General features: G+C 37.3%; 1 protein-coding gene across 3 annotated transcripts in view; it reads right to left on the minus strand.

The window, feature by feature from the left end:
• pde10a (phosphodiesterase 10A) overlaps window positions 1-26,853 on the minus strand; it is a 101,162-nt gene that overhangs the window by 31,583 nt on the left and 42,726 nt on the right. For all 3 annotated transcript variants that reach the window (XM_088350805.1, XM_088350804.1, XM_088350803.1), the window contains exon 2: window positions 9,179-9,310. In XM_088350805.1, the coding sequence (XP_088206931.1) occupies window positions 9,179-9,310 (132 nt within the window). The remainder of the gene's footprint in view (window positions 1-9,178; window positions 9,311-26,853) is intronic.

Genomic DNA, 26,853 nt, shown 5'->3' on the forward strand with positions numbered 1-26,853 from the left:
CTATAAATTCATACAGCAAGGACTGATTAAGTCTCGACTAAACTAATTCACATTTGTTTTTAAATTTGCAAAAATACATTCTCTCAATAAAGGTTTCAGTTTGTTTTCTCTGTCTAGATTTAAAGAATTTTATAAATAAATAAATGTAACCCAGACTAAAATAAATATTTTCGTCTAACTAACTTTTCAGCTCGTTTTTTTGTGTCTAATTTGTTGAAAAGTTGTATAAATGATTAAATATCTTAGCCTGGACTAAAAAAATTATGTGTTTGATTAAAATGTATGCAGTAAAATGTTATTGTTTGTTAAAAATGCATATGAAAAATATATTTTTGTTTTCGCCATCTGCACCTAGACAAATATATTTAATGATTAAAAAAGTTGGAATAAAATAATCTCTTAATTAGAAGTTTCGGTTTGTTTGTGTGTGTGTTAATTATTTCTATAAATAAATAAATAGAAAAATGTAGCGCGGAATAAAATGGATGTTTGTCCAAGCTAATTAAAAAATAATAATAACTATATATATATATATATATATATATATATATATATATATATATATATATATATATATATATATAAACACCACCGCGACCCTAATGAGGATAAGCGGTACGGCTGATGAGATGAGATGAGATATATATAAACACACACAGAAACACATTATTGTTCTTTTAAAATAAATGTCATTCAAATATTCCGAACATTTTCAAATAGTATTTAACTTTATTTTGACCATCTGCACGTAGACAATTATTTTCAAGAATTAAAAAAGTGGAAATAAAAGAATCACTAAATACATCTTGGTTGTGCAAATAAAAAAATGGATTTCGAACCAAATAGAATATTTTTGTTCTAACTAGTTAAACTGTATAACACGTTATTATTTGTTTAAAATACACCTAAATCATGCATCCATCCATTATCTGCACCGCTTATCCTCATTAGGGTCGCGGGGGTGCTGGAGCCCATCCCAGCCATCTTCGGGCAGTGGGCAGGGGACACCCTGAACTGGTTGCAAGCCAGTCGCAGGGCACACAGAGACAGACAATTCGCCTGCTCATTCACACCTAGGGACAATTTGGACCGGCCAATTAACCTAACATGCATGTTCTTGGAATGTGGGAGGAAACCGGAGTGCCCGGAGGAAACCCACGCAAGCACGAGAAGAACATGCAAACTCCACACAGGAAGGTTCGATCTCATGACCTTAGAACTGTGCCGCACACACGCTAAGAACCAAAATCAAATATTCCAAAAATTCTCATTTACCAGGTAGTTTTTGTACTGCCGAAAGGCACATAGACAAATATAGCTTCATAACTAAAAAGGTTGCAATCGAATAATCCCTAAATTGGATTTATTTAGTTTCGTAACTAGTACGGGCAGAACAGTTTAATAAAATATCAGCAAGGAACAGTTTTGTAAAGTTATATACATAAATAAATGTAGCCCGGACTTAAATTATATTTTTGTCCAAGCTAATTCAAATGTATAGAGTGACACATTTTTAATACATGTAATTCAGATATTCAATTTGTTTTCAAATTCTTGAAAGCCCCGTTGTGTAATATTTGACCACTAGATGGCACTGTGCTGTCTGGTACGAACGGGGGCCAGTGCATTATGCCGTACAAACATGGCGGCGACGTGAGTAGCGATTCCACTGTGTAAGGAAGTCTATTTAACACTACTTTTAATAATGAACCTGGTAACCTGGTAAAAATAACATAGTAATAACATGTTAAATTGTTATATTACAATTTAAATAAATTCCAGTTCATGGATGAAAAATATATTCAGGAATTGATAATTATTCATAAGCAATTAAGATAATATAATGAGAATTTTTTTATGTAATAAACAAATGTCTCATCTCATCTCATTAGCTGTACCGCTTTTCCTCATTAGGGTCGCGGGGGGGCTGGAGCCCATCCCAGCCATCTCCAGGCAGTGGGCAGGGGACACCCTGAACTGGTTGCCAGCCAATCGCAGGGCACACGGGGACAGACAACTCACTCGCTCGCTCATTCACACCTAGGGACAATTTAGACCGGCCAATCCACCTGAAATGCATGTTTTTGGAATGTGGGAGGAAACCGGAGTGCCCGGAGGAAACCCACGCAAGCACGGGGAGAACATACAAACTCCGCACAGGAAGTCTGGAGCTGGGTTTGAACCCACGACAGGTTCCCATGACATGAACTGTGCCGCACAAGCGCTACCCACTGCGCCGCCGTAAACAAATGTATTTATCAATTTTTTATTGATTTATTTTACACGTGATATATCAAAAAAAAAATCTAATTTAGGGGTTTTAGAAAGCAAATATGCAGAAAATGTGCTGTTTTTTTCACACGCTATGTGGCTACCATTTTAGCTTTGTAGCTAGCTATCCTCCTACATGTTTAGCGATTTAGCAAGCTATACAGACGCTCCCCTACTTACGAACATTCGAGTTGTGAACAACGGTACATATGAATAAAAAATTCAGGATGTCGAAAAATATCCGGACATTGCTAAAAGTTAGATTTTGTCATGTGTGCACCTTTTTCCCAGTACAGGACAGTACTGTAGTGCTTCTTTCCGCCGCTATTGGCGTGTGCTGGCATTGTGAGAGGTCACCAAGCATCCACCCCTAAGAAGAAATCCGGCTTCTACTTCCTGGTTCGTGTAATCATAACAACGTGTACCGTATTGCTAGCGCGCTAAGAACGTTTTTATTGTTTAATATCTTGTGCATTCATACAATATGGTTGCTGTAAAGTGTAAATAAGTTTCTACTGACATGAAAGTGGAATAAGAAAGCTTGATGCGGTTGAGAAAATGATCGGAACGTTTTTTTTTTTGGGCCACTTTTTACCGCAGAGGAGGAAGTCGCTTTATAACAAAATGGCGTGTGTGTTTGGACCAATTATATAATTTTAGAAAATATTTAATACGAAATTAAATATTTGCAATGTACATAGGTGTGAATATTTAATTGTTTGATTATGCATCCCAAGGCTTCACAGTGATGCTAAAGGGAAAAGCAAAATATGATAACAATGGAAACAAATCTAGCGATTATCGAAAAACATGAAGAAGGCACACAAATGCCTATCCTTGTTAAGTTGCATGGCCGTAACCAATTAGCATAAGGACTATTATTAAAATAAGGAGGCAAAAAGCAAGGAAATCTTCTCCTTCCCTCTGCATCCACCTGCTACGACACTCAACCAGCTCAAATCAAGCACACAGTAAGTAAAAAAAATCATATTTTTTCCTTTACATATATATTTATCATAATGTTATTTAATTCTATGCACACATATTAGCCATAAGTAGAACTTACTAAATAAATTTTGTTATTTTGATGTTTTTGTGGTACCTGGGGTTTGGAGCTAATATCATAGGTTTCTATACCCTGCTATAGGGCAATTTCACTTTTGCTATCCCCACTTCATCTTGTATCCCGGGGGTTTACTGTACAATGTAGAATTGCCGAAAGACCATCACCGATTTGTTTCTCGGCGGTCGTTAAATAGACTAGCCATTTTTTGTGAAACCTTTTTTCGACAGGGTTGTAAAAGTCGCAAAATTGGCAAAATATACTGTGCTTTATTTGCACATCAGATCACATCAGCGATTTATACTTCAAAATGTTCTCATTAAAAATAGGTATAGTTTTGATCAGACACAAATTCATAGATTCATAGATTCATAGCTAAATCCTACCTAGAATTCAGATGTTATTTTATTTAGCACATGAAATGCCGATCCCCCCAAAAAAGCAAAAACAGACTTGGCTCACTAGAATATGACATTGCTTGTTCATAAAGCTGTCGTGCAAAAGTTTGTTTATCCATGTATTTATTTATGTTAAACCCTGCAAAGTTGTTCTTGGATAGTAGGGCACATGGCAGTAATTTAAAGATGTTTTTTTCCAGTTCTGTAGCCCCATTTATTGGGAACTGGCTTCCCAACCCTGGTCCCAGAGGCCAGGAGCTATGGAGGTTTTAAGAAGCAACTGTATTTCAATTCTTTTGATTTTTTTAAACCACTCATTGGAAAGATTTGTGGAACGCTGATAACGATCTTGATTTTTGAATCGGGCGTGTCAACGGATGAAAAGGATTAAAACCCACAAAATCTCTCAAGGACCAGGTTTAGAGAAGACCTGGTTTAGAGCAACCCAGATTATCGCGTTCTCAATCTCAGGTTGTTCAGGGTTTCCATTGGGAACATGATGCAACAAGAGCCAAGAGGGGAGTTCCTCGGCATATGGTATCGGAATGTCAACTGGTAAGCGGATCCGTTTGGAGCTTTAGTCTGGTTTCCTACCGGGATGTTGGCTTGGACACGGCTGAAAAAGCTCCTTGACGTCAATCCTTATGCTTGGATTTGAATTCCTAGAAAATTATAAACGGTCTGTCTTTGGTGGGCTTCAGACATCCGGTGATCAAGTAGTAGCTATATTCAGTTAACAGGGATTTTGTAAACCCTTTTAATGGGCAAATTCAAGCATGTTTGAGGGCCTATTTTTCCATTGTTCCAGTACCTTCAAAGGTAGAAATCTATTGCCAATCAAAAGAACATTTTTTGGGGGTTGACTTTGATGAGTAAAAAAAAAGTTGCTATCTTGCTACCAGCACATAATTAGTGCTATTTTATGCTGTTCCTATGTATAATCTAGGATCTTTTTGTGTCAATGGGCTGCTATAAACTGACATGAATTCTGCCATTCTGCTTCAACAATGCACACACCGCTTCAGTAATGACACTTATCTACAAACACAGAAAAGGCTCCATAGGTGAAGACAAAAAAAGAAAGTACTATGTGTATAAAAATCTGAAAAATGTGCCAAATTTGGACTCATTTTAATGATATTTATTGCTCCGAAGCACAGTGCATTACAAATTTGAATCTTTCATTTTACTTACATTAATTTATATTTTTTTGTGAGGATCTACGTCTAAATTGGTTAAAACATAAATATAAAATATTCCCCTTTTTTGGCATTTTATCATTTATATGTAGCAGTAAGTTAATATAATATTTATACTATATTTTAGTTTTTTTAAATGTGTTCAATGTGTAAAAAGTTAAAATTGCTTTATATGTTACATTTTTTGTTAGATCTGTAAATATTTGAATTCTTATTTCACAAGTTTTTTTCAGGGATCCTCTGCAAACTATGTAAAATTACTAAGTAATAAATAATTTGGTGCATATTTTATTATTATTGATAATATTATTGAAAAAACAAAAAAATTCTGAGAAGCCGAGAGAGCCGTGTCTTTTCATTGAGCCGAGCCAAAACAGCGGGTTTTGTAAATAGAGCTTGGGTGCGACCAGTTGGGGGTGGTGACGCTTCACATGACAATGCCACAATGCCAAGCAACCGTCTGAGTCATTTCCAAGCGCTTCTTTTATTTTTATTTTAATGTCATTTATTGCGTGGTCGATAGTCAGACTTCCGAGAAATGGCCAGAATTTCAAGCACTTTCAAGCCTTTCACCCTAAATCCAAAATGTTTCCTGACCTTGAAAACACAACATTAAAATTCAAGGATTTCAAGAACTTGGACGAAACTTGATTTGATGTTCCGGGAAGTTTGGTGGAGATAAACAAGGGAATTTTTCTGATTGTACATTGAATGCTTTTAATCAGCACTTTGAGTTGCATTTCTTTATCTGAAAAGTGCTTTACCCAGAAACGAGTATCTGATTAGATTCAGGGCCAGTTCCTATTTCTTAGCATGGTCGGTTTTATTGTGGACTGGGCAAGTGTACTCTGGTGCTGAATAACGCTCAGTTGAATTGCTTGGCTCTCAATTTTGTGTTGTGCTCTACACGATCTTCGTTTTCCTACTGTGCTCGTTTTTATTATTAATTCTCCAATGCGTTCTCTTCAAGTCAGCTTGCTTCTACACACCACTACAATTATTACTAGCATGTATTTAATAAAATCAAGCCCAGATTTAAAAAGTAAATAGTGACCAAACTAAGTAGAGGTTAGTGTGGTTACCAAAAAATCGCTAGCAGTCACGCAAAGCCAAAGTTGAGTTAGATTAGTTACATTTGGAAAAACATTTTTTTTTTTCCAGAGTTCAATGTATTTCCAACCTAAAATTGTATTTGTACAGCGCTGAAAGTAACAACATTTTTAGAACACTCAACTGGACAGGTGTACATGTCAACCTTTTGACGTTAAAAAGCGGTAGATGTTTTCATGAACTTTATTTTTACACGCAAAACACAATCCGTCAACAGAATATTACAGAAAAAAAGAACATCCAGTTGGTTAAAACTGCTAGTGGCAAATTTTTACCACAACGGAAATCAAATGTGTTTGTTGGAGCAGGTTTATTCACGCACCGAGACTTAGTCTTGCTTCACGATAAAGCAGATTTTGACTAAAATCCTCTCGAAAGAAGAGGTTTTGTTGTCATTTAAATTTTAAAAAAAAATTCGACAAAAGAAAATGCTAAGCGATTTTAAGGGTAGAAAAGCAATAGTGTATTGCAGAAAACAATAGTGTTGGTGAATATGGACAAGGATAGAGCTACTAGTGGCTAGTTCATTTACTTATATCCAACCTGTGCTTCCTTAAAACACTAGGCGAATGATTTAAAAACATGGATTCTGTCTTCTAATTGTAAAGCTATTAAAAAAATAGGTATTTATATAAAAAGGCACAATAAATGTGTAAAATGTGAGAATCTTTTCATGGCACGCAATTTAATATAAACCTGACAAGACTCAACACATTTTGTTCGGAAACAAAGCCCATCCAAAAGTCTGAATTAAGTGGCCCTGATTGTCTCCTTTTTCTCTTTTGTACCAAGCAGTCTAAAACTCCTCCGTAAAATGATCTCACATCTCCCTCGCCGCCCTGCGATAAAAGTTCTGCTCTGATTCCTTTGCGCTGACCCAAGCCCAAAGACTCCAGTGAGTTATTCCTGCTTGGCGCCAGAGAATTTGATCACCGAGAATGCCGGTTTCTATTCGTCTGCGCCCGATCTTCACCACTTTCCTCCTTCACCGCCACGCTTTCTTTGCCGCCACGGCCGACAATCTAAAATCCTTGCCCTCCCTCCTTCCCCATGGGCCCCCCCTTGAGTGGAACTGCATGTCTCCGGAGGACGCCTCTGACGTCAGCAGTTCGACTGGGCTTTGCGCCAGCAATGTGGGCCCTTGATGGATGCCGTTGGTCTGGGAAACAGCTAGCTGAGTGCCGAGCGCTACACGCTCAACAAGGCCTGCTCCGACTCGTCTGGCAACCTGTAAACAATCGACCACCCCCTTCTTTTCTCCCTCTCGTGTGTTTGTCGAAACGTATGGCTCGTGAGCCCGGTATGGCTTTTTTCACGAGTACGCCTGGCTCTGGGACAATATAATGACCATGCTTATCGTCTCTGTATTGTTCCAATTTTGGCATATGCGAAACCATAAATACTTTGTCCGGTCAAGAATATATAGAACAAACGACACGTTTCAAACAGACGTTAAGAATATTATTAGAACAGCTTTTTTCCATCTTCGCAACATTGCTAGAATTCGTCCTATGCTGTCTCAATCGGATGAGGAGATTATAATTCACGCGTTTGTTACCTCCCGTCTCGATTACTGTAATGCACTACTCTCTGGTCTCCCTAAGTCCAAAATCAAGAGCCTTCAGCTGGTACAAAATACTGCAGCAAGGCTTTTAACTAAGACAAGAAAGTTTGATCACATGACCCCGATTTTAGCTTACCTGCATTGGCTCCCTGTTAGCTTAAGATGTGATTTTAAGGTTCTGTTGGTATTATACAAAATCATGCATGGACTTGCTCCCTCATATCTTTCAGATTTCCCCCTATGTTCCGGTCCGGAGCTTTGGCTCTGAAAATGCTGGTCTACTAGTGATCCCAAGAGCCAAGAAGAGATCTGCAGGTTCGAGAGCGTTCTCCCTTCGGGCCCCGGTGCTGTGGAATGCTCTTCCCCCTGAGATGCGATCTGCAACCTCAGTGGAAATGTTTAATTCTAAGCTTAAAACACACTTCTACTCTATAGCATATAAATAATCTATATTTTATGTTGATAATGTGTATTAGTTTCCCTCATGTAGGTTTTAGATGGGGGGATGGTGTCATAATAGTCTGTAGCTTGCATTACTCTTTGATCTGTGCATCCCTTTGAGACTCTTTGTGATTAAGGGCTATACAAATAAACATGACTTGACTTGACTAGAGCAGTGTCTCAACTGCACTTTACAGTCATGGTGTTACACCAACAGACGCCGGATTTAGCAGTATATTTCTATGGAATCCTTTATATCAGGGGTCGGTAAGCAAATATATTTTAGATGTGATCAAATCTATGAAATAATATTACCAAAGCCTTTGTATGTATCAGTATAAATATACCACCTAAAATGTGTCTCTTGCCGTCAGTTCCCTAAGAGTGTTGAGGCTCATTTTGAATGTCTTTTTGTCCTGAATAATAATTTCAAAACAGTGCGAGCAAAGGTCTTTTGTAAAAAGGTCACAAAATACTGCAAATGAGGATACCAACATATTTATGTTCAGTGCAGACGGCGCTGGGAGAGGAGAAGGAATGCACACGCTGTTTTTATAGGTCCGCCTATTGCAACTGCTCACCCGATCAAATTGGTGCATTATTACAGCTGCTGGGTGTTTAGACTTTGTTATGTGGCTTTTCATCACAAAGAATACAATTTTCAATGTTAGCTTAACGTCCTTCAGACATCCTGGAGTCAGTACTTTTCTACTACTTCATGGATTTCACCTGTTGCAGGGTTCTTGTGGAATGTAAAGACTGCGACAAACGAGAGTTCAGCATGTTAAAATCAGCAGAAGTTGTTGTTTTTGAAATTCACAACTGCCCCCTCTGGCCTAAAGATAAACTAAAGATTGTGCGTCAGACTAACATGTTGCATATAGTGGATTCTGCGGTCGGGTACATCGGAAACATAAACACCCCTGCTAAACTGTGGTTTTCTGTAAAAGCAAAAGACTAACGTCAACGTGGAAATTCAAGGCACTGCCTATTAGCGGTCGACTTATTTGGGATTACGCGGGCTAGGACGTGCAAACATCCCACCGAAGGAACACGCAACAGGAATTCTAACTCCTTCACATAGCAAACTAAGCAGAACTGGTACATGTTTTTTGTGCGTCGACAGGTGTACCAGCAGGCCTGCAGTTGGTCTTCTTCTTCAGCCATCTGTCCAACGTCTCCACGCTCACGCTCTCCAGCACAAAGTCATCCAGCATCTGCGGGTGCAGAGAGAGGTAGGCCTTCACTTTCTCATCCGTTAAGCCTGAGAAGCACAGAAGCAAAAGACTCTTTTAGCTCACTTCCTGCACAGCCTTGCTTATGAATTACTAATGCACGGAGATTCGATTTGGAGGAGAAAAAAAACACATTAAGGAAGTTGGAATCCATAGGAAGATGAGTTGTCCTTACAATGTGTGGTGACATGTGACATGCTGACACGCAAAAAAAAAAAAAAACCCCGAGATGCTCATCTATGTTTACAGGCAAGCAAAGTCTCAGGGGATGGGAGCCCCCAACAGAGGCGGAAGAATAAAGGAGGACTCAATTGTGCTTAATAGGCAATTAGGTTCTTAAGAGGTCGCTAAGTGCTGCTGTTTACCGTCTTTCTTGTCGGGGAAAAGAGTTTTGCCAGATTACTGTCGAGAGGAAATTGTTTTCAATGCGCCACTGGCGTCTGCCCGGCAAAGCCCGGACCTACGGGTCGGGGAAAGGAATAATCTCATCCACAACGATAATATGAACAGTGGATTCATGATTTACCTTGACAAAACACGAGCAAAATTGTACAGACTCCAAAACAGACTGCAGTACACAATACCTTAAGTACAGTGGTGTTTCAACTTTCCAGCGCTTCCGCCCTCGACCAACTTGACTTAATTTTTTAGAAAAAATGTATTCTCTTTCAAACGCAATTCAGTGTTGTTCCACTTATATGTTGTTGTCCGGAAGAGTTAAGAAGACGCACACACAAGCACACAAAACTGGCGCACACAAGCACACAAACTGGGAGGTTGCTGGTTCAAGCCTCGGCCGGGTCATACCTAAGACTTCCAACATTGGTACTCATTGCCTCCCTGCTTGGCGCTCGGCATTAAGGGTTGGAATTGGGGGGTTTGCTCACCTAAGGACTCCCAACACATCAGTTGGGTTGAGCGAGGGGGAATGCCCTCCTCTGTATCAATCTCCCAGAAAAGAGTCAGAAAAGACTCTGGCCACCTCCCACTGGGGGGTATGGCTCCAGTACTAGTTATTTTGAAGCAGTAAAACCTTTGTAGATGTCATCAGACACATATATATATATATATATATATAAATATATATATATATATATATATATATATATATATATATATATATAACGTTTATGACCCAATTGCTTGTTAGAGAAAAAAAAGTGGACTTTTCATCTGGGCCAGAACGGATTAATACGTCAACAATTATTTTCTAATGAACAAAATATATCCAGTTCATGACCAAACTCAGTCCTCGTCCTCCAACCTGGAATGGATTAAGTTCTAAAGCTGAAGCACCACTGTGTTTTCCATTCTTCAAATAAATGCCCTATCTTGAATAAATAACCAACCTAACTGTTCCTTGCTGCTATTTTATAAAACTGATCTGCCAGTACTAGTTATTTTGAAGCAGTAAAACCTTTGTAGATGTCATCAGACATCCAGGAAAAAAGTCCCAAGGTAATCATGTTTTTTTATGCGTGAGCCAAAAAAGGTTTAACCTAAATGTTAAATGGTCTGCATTTATATAACGCTTTTCAAGTCAATGAAGACCTCCCATAGCAAGTCAGATAAAATGTAACCTAATCCATGTCAACAATGCAGTGACATTCCATCTGATTTAGGCATGAAATTGGAAAGCCCCTGTAATTTCTCAAGTAGTGTTTTCTGTATATTGTACAGTATTTCTTGTTTTTTCTCATACTGAGTTTGTTTAGTTTTTCTTGCCCTCATGTAGGTTTCAGATCAGGGGATGTGATAATAGTGGTCTGTGCAGCCCTTTGAGACCTATATGATTGAGGGCTATAAAAATAAACATGACATGACTATTTCGCATTTTAGATGCTTCGGCACAGTTTTTCTGTCTTTTCCTTTTTTTAATTTATGAAACAGTTCCCCATATTTCATTTGCACTACACTATTACATTCGACCCACATTAGACAGTCACTTGTATCACAAATATAATAAAGCATTCTTTAACCTCCGCTCTATGAGTCGAGAAAAATAGTATATATGAAATGTATGATTATTACATTTTAAGAATACAAGTTTATATAATTTGATCATTCATTTCCTCATCCTCAGTTTTTCCTTGCCCTCATGTAAGTTTTAGATCAGGGGACGGTGCAATGGTGGTTTGTGCAGCCCTTTGAGACTTGTATGATTGAGGGCTATGCAAATAAATGTGACATGGCTATTTCGCATTTTAGATGCTTAGCCACAGTTTTTTCTGTCTTTTCGTTTTTTCAATTTATGCAACAGTTCCCCATATTTCATTTGCTCTACACTATTACATTCGACCCACATTAGACAGAAGGAAAATGTTTTAAATCTTACAGTTGCCAAAACCAAGTTCTCGTTTCCCCGAAGGATTGAAATGATCACTTGTATCATAAAATATAATACAGCATTCTTTAACCTCCGTTCTATAAAATGGAACACCTGTATCAGAGTCAAGAAAAAGGGTATTTATGAAATGAGTGATTATTACATTTTAAGAATACAAGTTGATGGATACATACATCACTGATGATGCGTCCCAGTTGCATCCAGGATATGTTTCTTTCAGGTTTGATTGTTCATTTTCCTCATCATGAGTTTTTCCTCGCCCTCATGTCAGTTTTAGATCAGGGGACGGTGCAATGGTGGTCTGTGCAGCCCCTTGAGACTATTTGCGATGAAGGGCTATACAAAAAATCTGACTTGATTATACTATAATATTTTATCATCCACCATTTTGCACTAATGGTCGAATACACCCATGGCACGAAAAGACAACAGCACCAATTCGGAATCAACTCCACGACGAATGCAACAAAGTCAGGTAACTGCACCGCTGCACATCCCTGATTTTGTCCTAATTTTGAATCAAGTCTAAGTGTACACACACACACACACACACAAGTAAACGTGCATGCGTCTGGAGGTCACACGGGGCTCGTGATCGAAGGCAAATAAGGAAATGAACGTTAGACGTTAAGGAGTCTTTGGAGAGTGCAGGATACAGCCAGGCTGTCTGACATTGTCCAGACGCGAGACACGAAAATTCGGTAGCGCGAGGCCTACACCAAACTCTCAGCTAGCCGTGACGCAAATCGACGGGATATGGCTTCATAAATCAGAGCAACTTAAAAAAAAAGGGGGGAGCGAGGACGGAAGAAAACTGCCGTCGACAGAAACGGGAGAACTGCGCTGCTCAAACTATTGTGCCATTTGGAAGACAAAAGAAGCCGTGAAGCATGATGAAGCAATTTTTTTTCTCTTTTTCTGTCGCTGCTAAATGTTATTGCAGGGTTTGTACGGGTGCTTGAAATCCTTAAAAATGCTTGAATTATAATGTCGTTTTTAAGGTCTGGAAAACGCTTGAATTGTATTTGAAAATTCTAAGAATCGTAGCCATGTTTCTTGGCAATTTGACTCCATAGACCACTCAATAAAAATTTAAAAAGTGCATGAACATGATGGACACGTCTGTTCTGGCGGCTCGTTATTATGGCGTTATCGCGTGAATCATCACCACCCCCTACTGGTCGCACCCAAGAGGACAGCCCTATTTAGAAAAACGTCTCTTTTGGCTCCTAAACGGCTCCTCAGATCGTTTGTTTTATTAAATTATATATTATCAGTAATAATAAAATTTAATGCACCAATTTCTTGCAATTGGTAATTATATATATTTTGCATAGAATCCTTGAAAAATAAATTAAATACAAAGTTAAAAAATTGACATAAAAAATGTAAAATGTAAAATACAACATAATTTTTAGCTTTTTACACACTACACAGTTTTAAGGTCTAACAACAACACAAGATCCCTGAAAAAGCAAAATAATAAAATATAAATTAAAAACATTAACTCTACAGTGCTTTAAATGAATTATAAAATAACTATTTACAAATGTATTTTAACGTTGTTATTGATGACAATAAAGACAATTCAATTCAATTAATTTCATTAACATGAGTCCTACAGTTGCTGGGAGACAAGTTTGCTAGCAGATTATTTTAGGTAGCTTTTTGGTTATAGTTGTATTATTGAATTACAGTTTGTCATGGCTTGTATATTGTTATTATTGTATAATTTCTTCTTTAATAATTTTTAAATTATTTTGGACTTTCATAACTTTTTCATTTACAATAGTTATTTTTGTATAATGCTCTTTTTTAGCCTAAAAAAAGAACTAAAAGTTTGGGGGCGCTTTATACACAAAGTTTCACCGTATTTGTGCAATGAGTGATCAGTCGAAAAATATCGCTAACCACAATCGGAAAACATTGGACCCAGCGGGAATTAAACCCGGGTCGCAGCGGTGAGAGCGCTGATCTGTAACCACTAGAACACCAGTGATAAAGACAAACAAAAAGACATTAGGTTTCACCTCCTTACTGTACTACTTTTTAGAGTTTACTGTCACTTTTATCAGTGAAATGCAAAATGCAATTAAAATTTGTCTCTGGTACTGTCAAAATAATGTGAAAAGATAACATTCTATGCTTTTTCATGATTTATCTGTATCACTGGTGGTCCAAAGTTTAGGATTCGGTGCTGTCACCGCTGTGACCCAGGTTGGATTCCTGTTGCATCCAATGCTGCAGAGTTTGAGCTGAGTAAAAGTGAAGCAACATTTTATTCGATTTATTTTTTGGGTTGCAAGTTATACATACAATAAATAATAATAATAAATACAGTATTTATAACATAACTTCATTTCTTCAGTTGTGATAATACAACTGTTTCCTAATTATTTCAGTTGTGCTTCATTTTGTAGCCAGAAGTGGCCTTGATCATTGTCGTATCAGACGTGCTAAAACCAGTGTTCAGCCGAAACGTCCTACCTTGCAGAGATGTCCTACCGTAGACTAATTTGACAGCAAATTTTGTTTTCTTTTATTATCAAGTAAAACTATCAACACAGAAACTCAGAATTATTGCAAAAAGAACTTGTACGTCATGAGGGGCTAGCATGCATACATACAGTGCGTGATTTTTGTATTCAAGAAACACCATGCTAAAGAGCTATCACAGAAAAAACACACCAGGCTTAAAAGCTACATCATTAAACAGTATTTTAAAGCAGTGAAATAGTTAAACAAGTGTAAATAAAAATAAAAATTGTAAGTACAAGCAATTAGCCGTTTGCGCATGCGCACTAGGCTTTTGTTGAACATCTCCACAAGGTAGGACATTTCAGCAAAACACCAGTTTAGACAAAGGGTTGTTGCACAGTGCAATTTTCCACCATTACTGAAACCTTAAGTTCTGTTTTCCTCTAAGTTTAGGTTTCGTTTATACTGTTAGTATAAGAGTGACTGTTAGCTGTTTTTCTCTTTGCATTTGTGAACTGTGCAGACATTGTCTGATTTAATTGTGCCTGGAATATTCTGTAAACAAAACCCTCAAAGGGACTGCTCATTGTCCCTGCTTTTATTTTGACAGCCTATTTTCTCAGTAGACAAAATCAAAGGAACACTTAGAAGAAGAAAAAGACTGAATGTGACAATATCTAGCTAGCCAGCTATATCTATCAGGTTAGCTGTAGCCATAAACAGATACTTAATTCCTCCGAAATGAAAATTCACAGTCCCACTTAGCGCAAAACTTTTCATAGTAACCTTGTCAAATGCCAGAATATAACAGATCTCCAACGTTTTCACAAATATTTAATGTGATCTATTTTATTTTCAACAGTCGTACATTTCAAGTAAGTTCATTTCTATGTAGCATATTTTTACTCTTTTTAAGGTTTTTCAATTGGTTGTTGTGACTAGCGGGGAAGGCAAGATGAATCAATTATGAATCCCAACTGCCTTTAAATTACTAGGTACAATTAATAAATGTTATAAAAAGCTTCCTGCTTGTAGAATCACGCCAGGGTCGTAGCTTTCATTCCGTATGCTTAAAACCTCTTACTTTAGCAAATAAACAGGTTCGCAAAGGTCACAAATGAAAATATTTTTTTAAGTGAATCCACAAAAACTTAAGCTTAACAACGAGGAAACATTACCTCACATAAATGACGTTCATCATAATTCCAGTTTGACAAAAAAGGTGTGCTGTCGTAATGACGTCAATGGGAGTTGTGCAAGGTGTGTTGAAATGAAGTTCAAACTAACAGTTGGGAAAAACATTTTGTCTAAACGCTTTAAAAAGGGTGACACGGCCAATGTGCTTTCATTTCCCTAAAAAATATGGCTAAGATCTTTAGTTTCTAGCAAACGGTATCAGGAGAACAGGATGTTTTTTTGAAGAATGATTAGTTAGGAAACTGGTCGTCGGTGATGGCGAATGGAGGAAAATTGATATGATTTAAAACCCACGCAAGTATAGGGAGAACATGCAAACTCCGGCACCCCTGCGACCCTACTGAGGATAAGTGGTGCAGATATTGGATGGATGGATGATATACTATGAGCAAAAAGTTGAATTTTGGTTTCAAAATACTGTAGATCATCTTGAAAAACATATGTAGACTGTTCTTGGGACCTTAATGACCAATATGTGTATTGATCTTTAAATACAAATATTTCAGATATTTATCAACACATAAAAATAAAAATAAAAATATTAAAATGACCTTTATTCCCTTTTGAATAGGACGACGTAGTACCTTCTTGGGGCCTTAATGACCAAAATGTTCATTGTTTTTTTTTAATACAAATATTTTAGATATTTATTAATACATACATTTGGAAAAATAGTCAAAATGACCTTAGAATCAGAAGAACATATTTTCTTCTATAATCTGTTTGGCACCATGAGTTGGAAATAACAAAATACTCTTTTGAGTTTAAAAGTTCTTATATTTCATTTACAGAAAGTATACATTGGAAATGTTTGAAAAATGTCAAAAAACGATCATCACTTTTCCTATTTCAATATTTATTTAAGTAATGGTTTTAGTAAAACAGGAAAAACGCGTTCTGCCCATTTTCATACCAGATTTTTTTTATCAAATGCATATAAGGGGATATAGAGAAAGAAAGAAAACATATTTTCTCATAGTGAAATAATTATCTATTTTTGTAATTTAAAATGTTCTGATTCCCCAAGTGTCTGCCTTTTCTAAATTTAACATATGAGGAAATATGATAAAACATTAATCTTTTCAATTAAATCTTTATTTTGCATATTTTAAGATTTATTTAAAACATATTTTTAGTAAATTGGGAAAAACAACCATAAAATGAAAAAAAAAAACTGCCATATGAGAGTACTTCATTAATTATAAATACATTAGAATAGGAAAAAATTGGTTATAGTAGAAGGCGAATGTATTATTTGCAATCTAAAGTGTCCCTTTTAAAAATGCCTTTTGTTAATTAAACAATCATATTTTTAAGTCAATTCTTTTTCTTTCCTATTTCAACATATATTTAAAATTATTCAAGTAAAATAATAAAACATAAAATGTAATCATTCTGCCTTTTCACTCATATCAAATTATTAGATCAGATTAAAAATACAGGAAAACGGGAAAAATTGTAATAGGGAAATGAGAATGAATTTTTGCACATTTTTGGCAAGCTTAGACGCTCTACTCCCCCTAAAAAACATTAATAAATGAAATATGTAAAAGAAAATTATTTAAAAAGTGTCTTCCTTTTGCAGTGCAGTATCAAACTATATTCGTCTGTAATGCATTAAGAGCATTTCGACTACAACGTGCACCAAACACAACACTGGAGTGACTAAGTAAACGTACTGAATTGGAGTCATGCATTGGCCCTCAGCAGCTTGTTACGCCGCATGTTAGCGGCTAAGCGGAGCCCATTTGGCAGCTATGCCACAACTGACTCAGACTTGGGCTTCCTGTGCAAAAAGCTCAAGCCTGAGTTCATGCAGTGAGCCATTGTTACGTAATACTTATCTGGACGACAACACGCCACACCCTGACACTGGGAAATGGGGAGGCCAAACCCAGACATGGGACCAAGTCACACATGTGCAAGTCTCAAGTAAGTCTCAAGTCTTCACCTTCAAGTCCCAAGTAAGTCCCAAGTATTTTTTTCTTGGGCAAGTCAAGTCACAAGTCAAGTCCCGAGTCTTAGATTGCCAAGTCCAAGTCAAGTCACAAGTCATAAAAACAGCGACTCGAGTCGACTCGAGTCCAAGTCACTAAGTCTCAAGTCCCCATGTCTGGCCAAACCACTAACTAACTGTCTGGACGGCTACTCGGATGCTTTAGGCGGAAAAAAACTGCTTTGACGTTTGCAATCGATCGACATTAGGGGCGGAAGAGTGCACGGTAGATTTGAGCAAACTGGATTATTGTTAGATGCATTTTCTTTTCATTTAATTGGGTTGGTGTTGATTTTTTTCCTGGATTTAAATTGTCATGATCTGGAGTGGTCGGTGTAGCTGATTCCATAGAGTCACCATGTCTACTACACTAGTTGATAACAAATTACAGACGCTCCCCTACTTACGACCCTTCGTAGATGCGACATTTTTCTGCGAATGTGGTAAAATATCCGGACATTGCTGAAAGTTAGATTTTGTATTGTGTGCACCATTTTCCGAGTACAGGACAGTACTGTAGTGCTTCTTTCCGCCGCTACTGGCGAGTGGTGGCGCTGTGAGAGCTCAACCAGCATCCACCTGAAAGTGAAAAAATCCGCTTCTTCTTCCTACTTCGTAAACATCTCTCCTTCACCGGCTCGTAATCCCACCGCTGCCACCAATGTAGCGTGCCGTTTTGTGTGGGTAATAGAAAGAATAGAATAGAAGAATAGAATATACCTTTATTGTCATTGTTACAAAATGGGTTAACATATTGTGACAACGATTACTCCTCCTTCATGAAAAAATAGTCTCTTTGTGAACACACCGAACTCTCTCCAAAACTAAACTCTCGCACTCCCCTACACTCTCGCACCAACTCTCGCGACATTCGTCGCCCTACTAACATCATTCATGCGCACCTCACATTCTACGCCTACACTATTTCCAGCGCGCTAAGAACTTTGACATTTTTATTGTTTAATATCTTGTGCATCCATTCAATATGGTTGGTGTAAAGTGTAAAGAAGAGGTGTGCCGTTCCTTTTTAAATGAAAGTGGAATAAGATAACTTGATGCGGTGGAGAAAATGGTCAAATCTCTTTCTTTCAGCCACTTTCTACCAGTGAGGAAGAAGTCGCCTAACTCTTGAAGCTCATCTTCCAAAAGTATGTTTAACTTAATTTTATTTATCTTTATAGAGCATATTATTTTATGAAATGTTGATTTTTTTAGTACAAAACAATACAGGTTACTTCTACAAACCTTCAACAAACTTGTATAAACCTTAAATATACAAAATATATTACTGAAGCAACTTACTAACAAATTCCACTTACGAACGATTGTCCGTAGGGCAGCGTCTGTTTAAAATATGTTCTTATATGAAAAAAAAATCAAAATAAAGCATTCTTCATTCATTTGTAATATTGAATTTTATAAATTATGATTTTCAAAAACATTAAACAGTTACATTTCATACCAAATATAATAGTTAATGATAATAGATACTTTCTTGTTCAACCTTTTTTATCAATTCGGTAATTCCACTACTTTTAAATTCTATGTTCTTTTTAAAATTCTGTTATGTTTTATATTCAATGTCATTTTATATTATATGAGCACATGTGCACTATATGGGGCAGCTTTAAATTTCATTGACACTTTGTGCAATAACAATAAAGGCGTTCTATTCTATTCTATTCTATTCTATTCTATTCTATTCTAAGGGTTAGTGTTAATCACACTATTAAATGTGACTAGGGGAAAAATCCAACTCTGAGAATTCTCTTTATCCATTCTGTAGTAGGTTTTCTTGGCAGCTCTGCATAAATGTAGAGACAAAAGAAGGATTGTGAAAAATATTTTATAACTGTAAAATATATTGTATAGCGCTTAGGGGGTTTTCAGTGATTTGAAAAGTGCTAAATAAAAAGGCAGAGTATTTATTTTTTCCATTAAAGGAAACGACAGAAACATTCCCACAAGTGGACAGAAAAAGTAGAGTGCCATGACGAGGAAACCGTGAAATTTGATAACGGAACATTAACTTGATCTTACTGAGAAAAACATGAAACACTGGATATGTTGGAACACCAATGAGTTCTAACATTACAAAACATGAAAGGTGACACAAACAGTCCCACAAAATAACTAGAGCGCATGGGCGATGAAATCTTGAAATTTAGTAATGGAACATTGACTACCTTTAACTGCAAAATATGTTGGAAGACAAATTATGTCAAAACAAAACACATAACTGGACAACACTGGACAGGTTGAGATACCAACGATATCTAACATACAAAAAACATAATAGAATAATGACACGAAATATTACCACAAGTTTGCAAAAACTAAAGTTATGTTAAAATCTGAAGAGCGATTTGGGAGCCATAAGGGCCAATTTTCTAATAGAGCTGTCCTCTTGGAAGCACCAGTATGTGGCGGTGATGCTTCACATGACAACATCATAATGACAACCCCCCAGAGCAGGCATGTCGGCGTCATTTTCAAGCACATTTTAAAACATTTCCTTCATTTATTGTGGTCTTTTTGAGGTCAGACTGCCAAGAAACATGGCAAGCATTTTCAAGCATCCATCCATCCATTATCTGCACCGCTTATCCTCAGTAGGGTCGCTTAACCTCAGTTCAGGGTGTCCCCTGCCCACTGCCCGGAGATGGCTGGGATGGGCTCCAGCACCCCCGCGGCCCTACTGAGGATAAACGGTGCGGATAATGGATGGAAGCATTTTCAAGCACTTCACCCAAAATTCATGCATTTTCCCGACCTTGAAAACAAAACATTAAAATACAAGAATTCTCAAGGGTTTCAAGCTCCCGCACGAACCCTGTAGCTAGCTCGGAATTTTCCGTGCTTTCTTTTTCAAGAATAAAGCCATTTGACATTTTTAAAGTGAAGCGCCCAAAGTGCAATGCCGATCATAAAGAAATACAACATCCTTGCGTCGTCTTTCTTCCCGTTTTCTCAATCAGGACTGGAAAACGGCGAACCGCTCCACGACTTCTGACCTGTTACACTTTCGCACAAGAAATAAATGCCCCAGAGTCTATTTGACGCCACATTTCTTTTATATGAGGCTCCTTTTGAGAATTGACGAGGAGAAAAAAAAACAAGTGAGATGAAGCAAGGTCTTATTTCTCGAGCCTTTGTGTGGAACAATGATTGGGATTGCATGGGAATGTTCTCTACTCTTGAGCAACTTATTTGACTTTCTATGTTTTGATTATTGTTGCAAAGCTGCTAGATCAGGGTGGGCACATTTTTGGGTGAGTTAAAACGTTTGGCTTAGAAATTGGGGGCAGGCCCATACAGTGTTGATCCGATATCTTCGCAATTGATATATCCAATTTTTCTATTATGTATTTATGAATACAGACGCTCCCCTACTTACGACCATTGGACATACGAAAAACAGTAGATACAAACATTTTTTGCGGGATGTCCAAAAATATCCGGACATTGCTTTAAGTTAGATTTTGTATTGTGTGCACCTTTTTCCGAGTCCAGGACATTACTGTAGTGCTTCTTCCCGCCGCGTGGCGCTGTGAGAGGTCACCCAGCATCCACCCCGACGAAGAAATCCGCTTCCTCTTCCTAGTTTTGTGTGTAAACATACTGTACTGTATCTCCAGCACACCAAGAATTTTGACATATTGACTGTTTAATATCTTGCGCATCGATACAATATGGTTGGTGTAAAGTGTAAAGAAGACTCGAGCCGTTTCATTTGAAATGAAAGTGGAATAAGAAAGCTTGATGCGGTTGTGAAAATGGTTGGATCGCTTTTTTTTTCGGCCACTTTTTACCACGGAGGAGGAAGACGCCTAACTCTTGAAGCCCATCTTCCAAAAGTAAGTTAAACTTAACATATTCATCGTTATAGAGCATACTATTGTATGAAATTTTTACTCTTTAGTACACAACAATACAGGTTACATATACAAGCCCTAAACATACTTATATAAACCTTAAACATACTGAAGCAGGGTAGGGTCTGTAAACATACATGCAGATATTTATACTGTATGTACAATTCTTACAGCTAATTGCTGATTTTATAGGGACACCAGCACACACAAAAAATAAATAAATAAATAAAAAAAATAATATATATATATATATATATATATATATATATATATATATATATATATATATATCAGGGTTTGTACCCCTTTTTCATGGCCAAATTCAAGCATTTTCAAGGCCATTTTTTTCCCTTCATTTTTCCAGTACCTTCAAAGGATGCAATCCAGCACTGATCAAAATAACCTTTTTTTTGGTTGACTTTGATGACTAAAATAAAGTTGCTATCATGCTGCTGACACATTCTTTGTGCTATTTTGAGGTGTGTTTGCCAATGGGTTGCTATAAACTGACATGAATTCTGCCGTTCTAGTTCAACAATTCACGCGCGGCTTGGTTATGTCACACTTGTTCACAAACACGGAAAGGGCACTAAAGGTGTCGGGTCATAATGGAGTTGAAAACGGAAGACAAAGAAAGTACAGAATGTATAAAAAGCTGAAAAATGAGCAAAATTTCAGCTCATGTTAATGATTTTTAGTGCTCCGAAGTAGAGCGCATTCAATTTTAAATCTGAGAGATTGCCGATCTTTTCCTTTTGTTTTCATTTATATTTGTGGCATGGGGATCATTTTTTATAGCATCGAAGAGTTAATTGGTTAAATTCTCATTTTATTGTTTTGAATTCTCAGGTATTTTGTGGTGTTGTTCGACATTTTTAACCTGTTCAGTATGTAAAAAGCTAAAACTGTTTTGAATTTTACAACTTTTTTCGTAGATCCGTCAAAATTTATAACTCTTGTGTTTTTAATGTATCCCCCTTGCAAAATGTGAAATTTCTAATTACTGATTAGTTTGTTGTATTATGTTTAATGATGATATATCTATTTTTCAAAGAAAATTTGAGGAGCCTTTTGGAAGCCGAAATAGAAAAGCCAAAAGAGATGGTTTTCTCAACATAGCAGTCCTCTTGGGTGTGACCAGTAGGGGGCGATGACGCTTTACATGACAACGCCATAATAACAAGTCACCATTTTCACGCACTTAAAAAAAAAAAAATCTTCTATTTTGTGGTCTATAGAGTCAGACTACAAGGAAACAAGGCAATGGCAAGAATTTCAAGCATCTTCAAGCACTCTTTTTGTTGTCAAATTTTTGGGTTCCACAAGTTAGTCTAAAACGCCCGGCAGGTCGTATGTAGCATCGAGCTGTAATTTGCTTATTCCTGTGCTAGATTCAAAAGAGTAAAATCTTGATCCACTAACCTTTAAAAACGACCGAAAGGACAAAAACAGCTGCTTAATGGCCAGAAAGCGAAACAAATCAACTTGTAAACTTCAGCAGTTTATGGGAACTCGAACAGCCGCTAGTGTATTATCAATAATAGCGAGAACATTTCCTGGCAAGCCCAAAAATATTTTCAGGAAAAAGCCTGATTGCATTACCCAAAATTGCGTTTTAGTCATGACAGATTCGTTTTCATCGCCGCGACTATTTGTCTACACAAAGAAGACTAAACACGAAATTACTCACAAGGCAAACCATCCCATACTCAGCAAAACATCACAGAACAGTTCCTGCTCGGCCGACTAAACACATTTTTGTTCTGTTGATTTTCTGTGCAGGCCGGCAAGGTGAACAATTATTTTTGCTCTGTGACGATAGACAGATTTTGGTGTTGGGAAGTTTCTCGGAACAAATGCCTGGTGGAATGGAGATCATAGGACCGGTAAGTGAACCGACCCCTTTTGGTAAGTGGACCACATTTTAACAGGGAAATAATAATATAAATACAGCGGTGAATATACAGTGCCGTGAAAAAGGACTTGACCCCTTCCTGATTTCTGTATTTTTTTGCATATCTACCACTCACAAAGGTTTCAGATCATCAAACCAATTTGAATACAGACTCTCCCCTACTTACAACCATTCGACTTCCGAAAAACGGTAGATGCGAACATTTTTTTCGGGATGTCGTAAAATATCCGAACATTGCTGTAAGTTAGATTTTGGATCGTGTGCACCTTTATCCGAGTAGAGGACAGTGCTGTAGTGTTTCTTTCCGGCGCGTGGCGCTGTGAGATGTACACCAGCATCCACCCCGAAGAAGAATTCCACTTCCTCTTCCTAGTTCGTGTGTAAACATTCTATACTGTATCTCCAGCGTGCTAAAAAACTTTGAAGTTTTTATTGTTTATTATCTCGTGCATCCATTCAATATGGTTGGTGTAAAGTTTAAAGAAGAGTTGAGCCGTTTCTTTTGAAATGAGTTTGGAATAAGAAAGCTTGATACGGTTGAGAAAATGGTAGGATCGCTTTTTTTTGGCCACTTTTTACCATAGAGAAAGAAGGCGCCTAACTCTTGAAGCTCATTTTCCAATAGTACGTGTTACTTAACTTTATTTATCTTTATAGAGCATATTATTTGATAAAATGTTTATTTTTGAGTACAAAACAATACAGGTTTTCTATACAAGCCTTAAACATACTTATATAAATCGTAAATATACAAAATATAGCACTGAAGCAACTTACCAACAAATTCAACTTACAAACGATCGTCCGGAACATAACTCGTTCGTAAGTAGGGCAGCGTCTGTATCACACAGAGACAACCCGAAAATACACAAAATGCAGTTTTGAAATTTTGTTTAAATCTAGGCTTAAAACACACTCATATTCAATAGCTTAGAAATGACCTACTCTATATTTTGTGTTGACAATATCTATGTATTGTTTGTTGATGCTAAATCCGTTGTAACCTGGTCATTCTTTTTATTTTATTTTTTATTTCATATTATACTTTAATTATTTTATATTTCATTTTTAATGTTATTGTTTGTTAATGCAATATCCGTCTTGGCTTGGTCAACCTGGAAGGGGGATGACCTGATGTGCGGCCCCATCTTAAGGTTTCTTCATTTTCCTCATGCTGAGGTTTTTGAGTTTTTCCTTGCCCTCAATTAGGTTTTAGATCAGGGGACGGTGTTATAATAGTCTGTAGTCTGTAAAGCCCCTTCGAGACTCCTTGTTGATAAGGGGTAATACAAAAAACCTGCTCTCATTTTTTGGGTCACAAAAATCAAAACCTATGTGGCCCTATGTGAAAAAGGGAATTGTCCCTTGAATGTAATAGAGTAGGGCCACCTTTGGCAGCGATAAAAGAACTCAAACGTTCATGATAATTGGAAATGAGTTTTTCACAACCCTGTGAAGGAAATTAGAAATATATCTTGACGTTTATCTAGTCTAGATCTAGAATATTATATAAATCCCTATTTGCGTGCGTGTGTGTCTTCGCACGTGGCTGAAAGGCTCTGAAACGGCTTAACTGATTTTCATCCAAATTTACACAGTTGTACTTTAGGCCTCTGGGAGTGTTTGAGCCAGGATAGGTGTCAAGGCGGTCCCAATAAATCCCAACTATTCAGATGCATGCGGCCATGTGACTCTGGCACTCCCTAGTGGTTTCCTGGGGTTTTTTCAACAAACCATGGCCCTAACTTCCTCACGCAGGGAGAATACCTGGCAACACCAAGCCTGGGCCATTATGCTTGTTAAAATAAAATTAGAGAGTAAAAACAAAAAAAAAATGCATGGTATTCTCAGCATAGAGGGAATATGAAAGGCTTTGATGTGTTTTTCACGGATCATTTTTACGCTTGCTATCGATCTACATATGGTTCTTTATTTTTTTTATCATTATTATTATTTTTGATGTAATAAGTACTGTATATATATAAGGTTGGTGGTATATGTCAATAAACAGGAGATCTTGCTATGAGACACAATAAGAAAGTCGAAGGGGTAGGATTAAGGGATAACCGATATGGGTTTTTCAGGGCTATTATTAATTATTAGTATTAAGAGGCTGATATTTGGGGCTCATATTCATTTGCTGTAAAAGCTTAAAAAATGGCGTTAAAAGATTGTAATAATGCAAAAAGAAACGAAATAATATTTGTCATAAATCCTAATAAAACTTGAATGGCTTTCTAAAACCTTTCAGAATGAATACATTAGAATTTCAACACAACTCACATGACTAATCTTTCACTTAAACAAAAAATGAACGGTGCAGGAAATTAATTTAGACATAACAGCAACTCGTATAAAGGTACATAAAAACTTAAATAGTTCCCTGAAACGTTTTACAATAGCCTAAATAAATTAAATACAGGAAAACCAAAGTGACTTAAATTCATTAAAACAATTAACAGAATTTCAACGGAGGTCGCAAATTGAAAAGTGTGGGCGTTCCTGTTTTAGAGCCTGTTTGACAAACTGATGTTATGATAAGAGCTCATCACTTCTACTTTAGCATTCTTTTTATGCTTTTAGTCACAAACAAACACGCTTGGTTGACGAAATAATGTTATGATAAAAGCTAATCTATCAGTCTCAACCTCCATGTACCCCCCTAAACCAAGTAAACTACACTCCTTAAGCTATCTCAAACAGGCCTTTCTATAACGGACACATGTTGGGACGAGTTAGTTGAACTTCTGCTCTCTCCTGCTTTAGTGTCTCCGCCCCCGGTAGCTTACCCATTTAGAAGGCTCAGGGTGGGTAGCAGGAGGGAGTAGGAACGGAGGGGAGGAGTAGGAGCAAAGAGAGAGAATCTCGGCTGCATAACACCTAATAATTGGCTCACCCAATGAAATAAAAATATGCCGATACTGATTTCCGTCAAATTCCCATAGGTCGACCCCTAGTAGGATTAAAAAGGCATATGCTTCTTTCTACTCCTTTGCCGATATGTTACGTTAACATTGTTTGTGTTGTGGACTTCTTGCTTTGTATTTGTTTTTTTCTCATGTTTGAAATAAAGTTTTCATTCACTTTTATTCATTAAAGAAAACATATTATAGCTATTTGGTCTGTTTATTTACCCAACTGATAAAAATACGAGCACAGACGACACGCTGATGACCTTCGGTGGTCCGCTTAGGAACATGTTAAGTGAGCTCGTGCCTTTTAACTGCTCCGGTCAGATGATGTCAAGTGTTCATGTCACAAGTCTGGCCGATCTTTGCCGCTCGCTATGTTTCTCCTCCGCTTCACTCGTGAAAAATGAGCGAAAAGGGGGAAAGGGCCACTCGCATTTGAAGCTTACACCGCTTGGCACTGAGTCAAGGGCGAGCTGCCAGGGTATTACCGTAAAGTCTGGACTACAAGCCTCGACTTTTTTCTCCATTTTAAAAACGACCGCTTACAAATACGATGCAGCTTATTCTTTTTTATTTGAGGCGCATGGTCACGAAGGTGTTGACAGTGACTTCATACATGCGCCAGGCCTTTCTTGACGATCTCCATCCAGCCATAAAAATGAACTCATTCAGGTCAATTTCTAACATTTTCTTCTTTAAATCAGCGGGGAAATGTCGACTACAGATAGGCAACACGTTGTTCCAAGATAAAGGTCCCCAGCGGTCAATTTTGATCAACTAGCACAGAAATCATTATTAATTAAATTTCCGTTGACATATACAGTGGCGTTAAAAGAAATTTCCCCCCTTCCT

Source organism: Urocampus carinirostris, chromosome 13 (genome assembly GCF_059441175.1).
Source record: "Urocampus carinirostris isolate Australia breed hairy pipefish chromosome 13, RoL_Ucar_1.0, whole genome shotgun sequence".
Taxonomy (NCBI): domain Eukaryota; kingdom Metazoa; phylum Chordata; class Actinopteri; order Syngnathiformes; family Syngnathidae; genus Urocampus; species Urocampus carinirostris.